The following is an 11265-nucleotide window of genomic DNA, read 5'->3' as shown; positions in this document are numbered from 1 at the left end:
TTAAACGTACGGTATACTAGCCGCTTCCAAGGTGGCGTGCACCATCGTAATAAATAATACCCTGCCGACGCGCCCGGATTTATGGCGCGCGAGCAGAGGTCGCGCATGGCTCTTTTCTTTTTTTTTTCTTTTCAACGGCGCGCGACAAAGCGGAAACAGGAGGCCTGAACGAGTTCGCCGACAACTACCAGGACTCTCAGAGTGACTGCAAGTCTCTCTTGTAAACTTACTGGGTTAAGATGAGTTATTTTATGGTGAATGAAAGGCCTGAACCGACGAAGTAGGTCATCAAATCAAATCGAAGCATTGACGGCAATGCTGCTGCCAGTTCTGCCGTTGTTTACCTTTTTTTTTTTTCTTCTAGTCTGTAGAAAGAGCAACGTCGGTAGCCTTTACTAATTAGCGCCACAGCTGTTCAGGAGAAGACTGCAACTAGTGTCGCGAGCACCAGCGCGGGTATAAATAGTCACGGCGATCCCATGATGTAACATTTGCGCGCGCCATCTTATAGTATACAAGAGCCTTAATGCTTCCTTCTCCCTACTTAACAATAAATACTCTGTCTGTTTGTCTACAATGTGTTAGCAGCAAACATCTCTATGGTAAATATGTACCAATACAATTCCCCCAGCTGCTGGCTTTAGCTACATATTTACCGTATAGATATGAGAGTGGCATCAATCTTCTCATCTAACTGAGCAAAAAAGTAGCTTCCCAACTTTTTCCTTTCAAAATGGGAAGCAATATTCATTATCAATCATACAGTACATTTGGTTTGGGGTCATTCAAAAACATACAAAATAAATACTTAATTTGGCTGGGAACATACATCTCCCCTGGGGCCCAGTGAGGCCACTGAATGCATTTATATGCGAGAGTGAAGACATTTCCTTTTTTGCCCACTCATACATCATTTCCCTTTTATGATCATTATATATTGAGGCTAAAAACAAAACAGTCTTCTCCGCTAAGACCAGAATGCATCCACACTAAAGCACACGCGCACGCTTCCACTCCATAAACTGCAGAAAGACACGTACATCCAGCGTAAAAATTAAACCAGTCAACAGTTCACTTCAAAAAACAAACAAAAAAGGCAAACACTGTCCTCCTGTCTGGTGTGAAGGATGCCTTAATGCTAATGGAGTAGAACAGAGGTGGGAGGGAGAGGCTGTTTGGCCACAAGGAAGTACAGAGGACATGGCACGTTAGATGAGGGGCTTTTCTGGCCCGCACTTTGTTATAAGAACAAAGGATGAAGTTAAAACAATGGAGTCTTTTTCTCCTGTTATTCTCGTTCTTTGAATAACTTGTCCATCTTTACATTGGCCGTCCTTCGCCTGCTTTTCTGTGTTTCCACTGTTCAGTCCATGTGGGGTTTCTCGACACCACCCTGAAGGGAGACAGAGAAGGTGCCCGGTGTTAGTCACATATTAATCAATTAAAGTAAAGCAGCAATTAGAAATACATGTTAGTATATCTAGAGTTGCCATAAATAAAGTGGTTCAAGTTAAGCTTCTGGGTTTTTTGTTGTTGTAAGAACTGAAGTAGATTAATGATCCTCATGGTGAGAGAAGTCATCAATCAAACTATTGTTATGTTCTGATGACAGGGAAACGGCCTCAGGTGACTATTTTAAGACATGATTCACACATGAACGCAGTTTTAGTTTCCTGTAAACTCCAAACTGCAGCTTGAACCAAACTTTGTGGACAATTTCCAGATTTGTTTTAGCAATCAGCTTTCAAGTAAATATGGATTGCTGCGGTTGCCATTTTATGAACAGATCAGGACTATTTTGGGTGTCAAGGTTAGGTTTAAAGAAAGAAACATGTTTCTTTCAGTTCCCCTTATTCGGAAGATTTTTTTTTTTTCCTTTCCCCATTTGTAAAATAAGGAAGAGAGCACTGCTTGTTCGACACGTGAAAACTGCGTACGGCTTTTTTTTCATTGCTCATTTTACCCATCACAAAACATTCTAAATATATTCAGATATAAAAAGGTCTCGGCAGTTTGTGTATTGAACTTTTTGCTCACAGATTCCAAAACAGCACAACTGTTTCACTGTAACTGGCTTCAACCCAAAAAAGGAAAAATAATCCCCAAAATATCTTTGATTCTTAAAAGAAATGGAGTCTCATGTTTCTTCTGATCCTTCTCATAAATGACCCACTGGAGCGAAAGAGAGAAAAACAAAACCACGAGTGCCAACGTGTGCCAACATTCCTCAGGCCTCATCACAAACAAAAACAACAAGTAGCAAATGACCCTCTGGTCAGCCGAGTCCTGACTGGCTCGGTGTCTCGCCACAACTGTGAAAAACAACAGCCCTTAATCTGCTTTCACGCTTTCGCTTGAGTCAAACTGAGGGAGTGACAGGACTCTTACTTTACAGACAGAATGAGGTGAGGCTTCTGGGCACAAGCTTAATGAAGACATCAAAGCTGCCTTGATGGGATAATTATGAGGGAAGAGGGGCGTCCAATGCACTTTGCACAACTTTAAACCATTTTTGACAATTTTATCGCCTGTTGTGGTTCAGTTTAATAATTGCAAATGAAGCAAGTATGGTGCAGAGGAGTCTTTTGAAGTCTGTACCACAGTTTAGATAGAGTGCAGAGGAGTTCAAGTTCAACAGATATCGATTTCTGAAGGCTGATCCTGATAAACGGGATGGGGTATTTTCGTGCAAATATGACAGGCCAAACATTTTAAAAACATCACAGAATCACTGTTGTTTACCCCTGAATTAGAATCATGGCAAATTGGAAAAACCTCTGAATCAAGAGTGGCATTCCACTAAAAACTACAGTATTGAAACGGATTGGGCACTGTTTGAAAGAATACTTGACCAAAAAACTAAAACTGAAGATGCCAACATTTTACATTCTAAGAAATGAAAATGAATGTAGTGAAATATGAGATACATATGAATGCAAATGTTCTCTTACTCTTATCACTGTATCTAAGATCAATGTTTGGCAATCAAAGTTTTTTAAGAAGGAGGGGTGCTGCATGAGTTGGATTAATTTATCAATTTTGTTCCCATTTTTGGAACTTAAGAAAAAAAGCTTCTGGTCATGTTGTTTTTAAGAGGGCTAACACATAGCAGCGCTCACTCACTCATTGTATGAAGCCAGGTGTCTTGAAGATAACTATAGATTAGAGCCAGACTGATGCTGAATTTTTGAGGCAAATACCGATATCAATATTTGAGAGGTTACAACGACATATAAGCAGATGTTTGTTCTCTCACAGAAACATTTTTTTCATAAGGAACCCCTACATTTGGTATGTTTGTAATTTACTGCATGGCACATTTGACAGATGAAAAATAAACTTAAACTAAAATATCTTTGACGCTTAAAAGATTACATATTCTAAAATAGTTGCCAACTTTACCATGGCAAGTTGGCGTCCAATGTTTCCCACGGTAACACCGCCTGAGAAGAATATGCATGGGAGCCAGGAGCGTACATACAAGAAGTCTGGAGACGTATACCTGAAAGAGAGATAAAACTGAAATGATTAAATTCTTCTTAATAATATTGAACAGGTTTAGTGATTCTCTTCTGTAGCTAATCCTGACCTTTGACCTCTTTGGAGGGTGTCAAAATAACCCACAATTCCCTTCCAAACTAAGCTAAATAAGATGTTGATAGCACACAATGCCACAACTCTTAACAGAAAAGGCATCTTAAAAGACATGCCAATGATCTGTGTGTGGGGAAAACAAACATGTCATGCTAGAAAATACTTTAATAATTCATTAATCATTTTTTCTCTCTCAGTTTCTACTTTGTATAGTCAGCAGGAGCTGCAGCTGCCATTTGATCCGCTTATCGTGAACAGCAGTCCCTTTTTATTTCTCAGCATTGTATTTTTGATGATATGCCACTCTGCCAGTTAGACAGTTAGTTAATTAGACTCACACAGACAGGCTTGACGAGGGGACTTCCCAAAATATAACTTGGTACTTCAAGCGTTATCTGTCACGTGTTTTTTGAGGTAAATCATACAGGTGGGCGTACTTCCAGATACTTGATCTACTTCCCTAGAGGTTTACTCTCACAAATATTTAATTAACTCTTAAACCAACATAGTTGTTGTTGTGAGTGTAACATGAAACCAGAAAGTAGACATGACAAAGCACTAGTGATTAATAGTCGTAGGCAGCATCAGTTTTGTTTCCTCAAAAGGGAAAACCTTGACAACTTTTGTTTCCTTGTATAATGAAACTTATGGCTAACTTACTGGTAGACACCGTTGTAGACCAGCAGCTGCGTGAACACAGTAGCTAGGATGGCAGTGGTGATGCCCAAACCAAAGCCGCTCCTGGATCGGTCGAATGTCCACCACAGACCCAAGGACAAGGCTGCCAGCGTAAGGGAGAGCTGCACGTTGTTGGCAAAGTCTAGTTTCTGTGATACGGGCCAATTAAGGACAAAACCAAACAGTATGACGCTAGCATAGGATTAGTTCTTACTCAAATATGTGTATGACCTGCTGGGGCAAATCCTGTCTTAAGGGTAAAGCAAGACATCCTGTTGTTTTTTTAGATACTGTCCAAACTAGAACACTACATATTCCACATATTACATTTTTTTTTTAAAAACTGAAATAATCTATATTAAAGAATCTACAAGGGGAGTCCTTGAAAGGATACAACACTGGCGTGGTTGATGCCGACGAACACTGCGATGCACCTCATGACGCTGGCCCACTCCCTCTTGAACTTGTGCGGCTCTCCCAAGTGGCTGTCGAGGCAGGGATACAGCAGGCCGACAACAGCTGTACAGAAGGAATCAAACAGACCCAAATTACACAGGATAAGCAGACATTTTGGGAAACGTCAGCAGGCACATCATGTCATAGAGCTGCTGTTTGGGATTGTTTTTATTTGCTGAACATGCACTTCCATAATTAGTCTCTTTTAGACATCTGCATACACTTTTAAAAAAAGTATAGATTTGTGTCTTTAATTAAGTCTCTTGAACTTGCTGTTGGATTGTTTTTGATGAAATTCCTGGTTTTATGTAATGTCAAGCTCCTGTTTTCTTTTGTACCCCCTAATCTACAGTATATTGTCAATTAAGTAATAAAAAAGCCCAAAGGTATGGTCTTCAAATCTGTTGTTTTGTGCAACCATGACGCCAAAACCCAAAGATAATCAGTTTACCATCACATAAAACAAACACAGTTTAAGTGTTCTTACAATTTAAAAACAAGTACCAGGTATTGTTTTGCATTGTTTTCTTTTAAAATGATTAATTATTGGCCAGGAAAACTTTTACTGTAAAGTATAGGCCTATTGAGTAGGCTACTGAAAACAAATAGTTTACACAATGAAGACCTTAAACAAGTTCCTACATGACACCTAGACACATTCATTCGGCACAGACTAATGTCAACAGACTGTAAAAACATGAAGCTACTTTCATATTCTTTCTGCCCGCAGCACATGGGGAGGAGGAGCCGACAATAGTCATATGTTTTTTTTCTTTCCTCCAGTTCCTGGTTAAAAAGTACCTCCCCCTCAGCTCACCCGTTATGACACAAGCCAATGAGGGTGCAGCTCACCTCGTATCCGGCTGTTGCGGCCAATCACAGTTCGAGAATCGCTACCATCTGTACCAAGTCCGTTTTTTTTGTTTTTTTTATAACTGACTGCCAGACAAAACCACGTAGACTAGTATAGCATTAGAGAGGAAGGCTTACATAATACCCAACAATAACAAAGTCGAATGGTGATTCATTACCACATGATCATACATTAACTGCACTTGCAGTGGCAATAATAGAAAAGCATCGTTTTATGTCTTAAAAATTGCACTATTTTACAGCTTAATGTGGTTGTGCCATTTAAATTAACCTCACATAGGCTACATGATATCCAGACGTTTATAGCACCCATAGGCCTACATGATTTATTAAGTAAATTGTAAAAGCTTTCTTCTTCCTTATGTTCTCTTTATATGGAAAAGGCCACTTCACTGTATCCCCCTGTATCCCCTACCCTCTTTGCATTCCTTTGTTCTAAACTTAGCAGCAAACTACTGATAACCTAAGACAAACTGTTCCACAACCATTTATAACGCACTAATTCACATTTTGTTCTCCAACCAGTGTGTTGTCAACTCACCGGCCCCTGTGCCGCAGCAAGGAGGGATCCACCAGGCAGACGAAAACAAAGTTGCCATCACCTCCTCGGGAAACAGGGTGACATGTCTTTGTATCTGCAGCAGGTTGAGCACCAGGGCGAGGAACGCTCCGACGGTGAAGAGGACGAGACCCCGGCGGATCAGGTTGGCCGTCCGGACGTCGTGCAGAGAGCCGTAGGCATTGCTGAGCACCGAGGTGATGATGGACATCATTTCTTCAGCTTTGTGTGCTAACCAGTTAGCTCCAGATGAGTGCTTAGTTTCAATTCTTGATGCACAGGAGCAGCTCCAGCAGTGGTCCTCTAGTCTGGGCATTTGGCACTTTTAGCCTGGAGGAGAATTTGGAACATGTTTGTGACAACATAGATGCATTTAGTTCGCAAGTAGAGAGATACATTGTTGCGAGATGAAAGATAAATTAGCAATGGTTTTTTTCCCGGATTCAGCAAACAACTGAATAAGTTACTGAGAAAATGCTGGTCCTTACCTTGATTTCAGGACGTCTTCAGTGTCTGGTCCAAAGAGAAACCTCCACTCTTGATCATTCGTGCCTCGGCAACTGATTAAGCCAGCTTTGTTTTCCTGCCCGTTACAACAAGGACTGAAATCACGTTTTTGTTCACATCATCATTAGCAGACACACACACACCGAGAAAAACACAGTGCTGCTCAATTCCACAGCACAGGGCTCATACCAGGGACAAGAGCTTCCTCTGCAGAAAACAATCACAGCTGTGTCGGGTGAGAATCGGCAGCCAATCAGAGCGCGGCGGCTGATATGACGTGGCGCCACCCCACCGCCCCCTCGTCCGGTACAGACGCACAAACCGAGAGGCTGCTGGAGAGCTGAAGTGAAAGTGGAAACAGATAACTATTTTAAATGGCAGCCAAACACCTCTTACTATAAAGAACATTTGGAGAGCTGAAAAGCAGAGATGCACTATTACAAGATAAAAAAATGAGCAAACAAAATACAAAAAAAAGTAGCCAAATAATTCATGATATTCTCAGTACTAAAATCAGATGCACTAGAGATCCACGATGGACTGTATTGTGAGAATATAAAAAAAAAGCAAATTTGTGTACCAGGATAAAAGCAGAAGATGCTCAAACTTTCACAGATCTTGTCCAAAAAAAGCAAACTATTCCAGCAGGCTGCACCTCCACAAACTAGTTCCAGTGTCCTGCACAGGGACATTTATATAGGCAGCTTTTGGGAAATGGGATTAGTGGCACAACCTTTTTTTCTGTTGTTTATTAAAATGTTGTTGAACTTTGGGTCAGGTTAGAGGAGGTGTGGCTAACTGCATGCCAATCAGTGATAATGTGAATGGAAAAGGTTCAGTGCCCAGATTACACAGTCTGTCTAGGGCTGACAACAACATGGAAACATGTTTTGCAAGAACCGGTGTGACCCAACCGAGTGTATATGGGGCAGTGCGATAGTAAACCTCCACCCATTGCATACGTGCAGCAAAAAACATACATTGATGCTTGTTTTTTTTTTGTCACTGTGCCTGAGGACATGAAAACATTGTGAAAACATTTTTACAAGACACTGCATCTTTAATCCAGTGAGATTAATGGAAAATTATAGTTATTTCAATTTAACTGTCAAAAAGTCCCAGACTAAATCATATTTACTTAACAACAGCTGCTGGCACTTTTTACAAAATAATGCCATGGATGAATCATCTTTTTTCATGCAAATTGGCTTGCAAAATTAAGCGATGCTTCATGACCTACAGCGAATTTGGTAAACAAAAACGGAAAGCATATCAATCAGATATCTTTTCAGTTAAGTTTAATTAAAAATCTTTGGTGTAATTATGCCGCTGAAATGTCTCAGGGTGGTGTATTCATTGTTTCGGCAATTATGTGGTGCTATAATAATTATGTGGCGCTATAATGCAGAACCAAAAATGAGTTCTGCACCCAATGAGGGGACTGGTTTCTAGTTGTCACCCAGTTATCAGCTTCAAAGCCTTAACCCAACTGCTGAATGTATCTCTTCTTTTTATGGCTGAGTTGATGTGCCATGTGGAGGAAAAGGATGCCCCAATTACTTGGAATATTGAAAGGAAAACATCTTATAACTATTACTATGAAAACAAACATTGCAAGCACAAGCAGACTTTTAGCTCTAGGGATGGCAATGTCACTCTGTTGGTCCAGACTGAAATATCTCAACAACTTTCCATGGATAGCCATGACATTTTGCATGGACCTTCATGGTTCACAGATGATGTGGCTTAATGAATTTCAGGATTCCTCATCTTTTCCTTCAGCGGTACCATGAGATTCACATTTATGCTTTTGAGTGAATGTCTACAACTACTGGAGGAATTGCCATTAAAGGTGCCCTGCCATACTAAACAGTTTTTACTTGCTTTTTTTGAAATATGTTAGGTCCATATGTGTTTGTGTTATGTTGTGAATGTGAAAATGAACTGCTACCTCCTTTGTCAGCTCTAGCCACTGAAAAGAAATAAGCAGAGAAATCAGGCCAATTCCAAAAGCTGGTCAGTCTGACATCATATTGCCTGAGCTCATTACTATTCATTAGCTCGCCCAGTTGGGCTGGGTAAAGGATTCTGACAGCCAGGCTCTCATTGGCTAGCTGTTAGCCAATCAGATTCAAACAGCTTAGCTTGTTGAATATTAATGAGAACTGGCAGAAATCGAGCTGAGTCTTCCTGTAGGCTTTCTATACCACGCTAGAATGGCTTGAAACAAGGTAACCAAGGCATTTTTTCCACAAAAAAGTTAGAGTCCATAGTAGAACTTCAGACATTACCACAAAGTAATGAAATACATGTGGCAGGGCACCTGCCATACATATTTAAATGCGGTGCACTCTTTAACGTACTGTTCTAAACATGCCAAAGTGAGATGGTGAACATAGTAAACATTATACCTGCTTAGCATCAGCATGTTAGCATTGTCATTGTGAGCAAGTTAGCATGCTAATGTTAGCATTTAGCTCAAAGCACTTGTGTATCTAAGTACAGTCTCCAAGAGCGGCTAGCATGACTGTAGATTTACGAACTGACAAACAGTGATGGCAAATGTAGTATACTTTATTCCAGAAAACTTTCATATCATATCTTATTAGCCATGTCCACACACAATTTAAAAGATAAAGGAGCTGTTTTAATCCTATAAGAGCAGTTTCAGAATTAGTTTTTTTTTTTTTAAATGTTTAGTATTTCATATGGATATACAAGTCATCTTATAGGTATTATAGTTTCCAGACAGAGCCTTCAAATCAAGCAAATTGAAATTGCTTCCCCATGAATAGAATGAGAAAATGTCATTTCTAAAATGGCAGGGATAATAACTGAATGGTTAAATATAAATGTCACAGCTGCACTCCACTGGAGCTGTTTCACTATTTTGTACCCGACAAGCCAAGCATGAAAGTATATTGAGGGTTGAAAAGTTAGCATTTGTTCCCCTGTCTCATTTCTGAGTGCTTAGAGTGGTGTTGGCGGATGCAGAAGGCTTGAACAAATACAGCATGTTTTATTGGATGAAAAACCAATGAAAGAGAGGAAATTCTGTTTTTTAACCATCTGAACAGGTTTCTTTATCTTCCTCACTCATTCCATAGCTTTTTTAAAGGACGCTTTGATATAATGGCATACATCCTCGATTATGACCTCTTTACAAACACGCAGTTGTGGTCCTAAACCAACATTCAGAGACACCCTTTGCTGCAATCCATAGATAATGGCATCAGTCATATTCCCTCTATCATAGTTGCATTGGTCCATGTGGTTAACACAGATAAATCGCCAGAGCTTCATAGTTTCACAAAGGGGGAAAAAAGGTCAAAATAAGAAGGGTGCGCCTACGGGGAGCTCTCCAGGGCCCCAAACAGCTACACTACTTCAGTTATCCAGCAATATAGTATTCTTCTCTGCCTCGGGACAAAACTAGTGTGTTAAAGGTCTATGGGAAGGAGTTCATAAAGGAAAATAGTGAGATCCTACAGGAATTTAGATCCCTAATTTAGCTTCTAGTACTTCTACTGACAGTAACATGCATTAATGTGGAGGCTGAAATCACAAGTTGTATGTAAGCTAATGTGTGGCCATAATGACCATGACAATGACTCGGCATATACAGTGGGGGAAATAAGTATTTGACCCCTTGCTGATTTTGCAGGTTTGCCCACTTACAAAGAATGCAAAAATCTACAATTTTAATCATATGTACATTCTAACAGTGAAAGACAGAATCCCAAAGAAAATTCCAGAAAATCACATCATATGAATTTATTAAAATTGATAACCATCTGATGAGGAAAAACAAGTATTTGACCCCCTGGACAAACAGCAAGTATTCTGGCTCCTACAAGCCAGTTAGTCTTTCTTTAAGACACAGCCCCAATCCGAACCAATTATCTACATCAAATATACCTGCCTCACCTCGTTACCTGTATAAAAGACACCTGTGAACACCCAAACAACCAGCATCCAACATCACTACCATGGGCAAGACGAAAAGAGCTTTCTCGGACATCAGGGACAAGATTGTTGATCTGCACAAGGCTGGGATGGGCTACAAGAGAATCGGAAAGCAACTTGAGAGAAAAGATCAACTGTCGGTGCAGTTATCAGGAAATGGAAGAAGCACCACACCACCGCCAACCTCCCTCGGTCTGGGCCTCCACACAAGATCTTGCCTCGTGGGGTGTCCCTGATCATGCGAACGGTGAGGAATCATCCCAAAACCACAAGGGGGGGAACTGATGAATCAACTGAAGGCAGCTGGGACCACAGTTACAAAAGAAACGGTTGGTAACACACTACGCCGTCATGGATTGAAATCCTGCAGCGCACACAAGGTCCCCCTGCTCAAGAAGAAACATGTACAGGCCTGCATGAAGTTCGCCATTCACCACCTGGACGACTCAGAAGAGGCCTGGAAGAAGGTGATGTGGTCAGATGAGACCAAAATAGAACTTTTTGGCCTCAACTCAACTCGTCGTGTTTGGAGGGCAAAGAACACCGAGTACAACCCAAAGAACACCATCCCCACCGTCAAGCATGGTGGTGGCAACATCATGCTTTGGGGGTGCTTTTCAGCCAAGGGGACG

At 40.7% G+C, this 11265-nt stretch overlaps 1 protein-coding gene across 1 annotated transcript; it reads right to left on the bottom strand.

The window, feature by feature from the left end:
- Positions 1-402: 402 nt before the first annotated feature.
- insig1 (insulin induced gene 1) lies at positions 403-6929 on the bottom strand. Its single transcript, XM_028569219.1, has 6 exons — positions 6649-6929; positions 6143-6490; positions 4667-4791; positions 4255-4421; positions 3403-3502; positions 403-1393 (listed from the first exon to the last, which is right to left on the bottom strand). The coding sequence occupies exons 2-6, from the start codon at positions 6474-6476 to the stop codon at positions 1364-1366; spliced, it is 756 nt and encodes a 251-aa protein (XP_028425020.1). The 5' UTR covers positions 6477-6490; positions 6649-6929; the 3' UTR covers positions 403-1363.
- Positions 6930-11265: the final 4336 nt, after the last annotated feature.

The sequence above is a fragment of the Perca flavescens genome, chromosome 22 (genome assembly GCF_004354835.1).
Source record: "Perca flavescens isolate YP-PL-M2 chromosome 22, PFLA_1.0, whole genome shotgun sequence".
Taxonomy (NCBI): Eukaryota; Metazoa; Chordata; class Actinopteri; order Perciformes; family Percidae; genus Perca; species Perca flavescens.
Note: the sequence above shows the minus strand (reverse complement) of the source record. Positions and strands in the feature narration are given on the sequence as shown.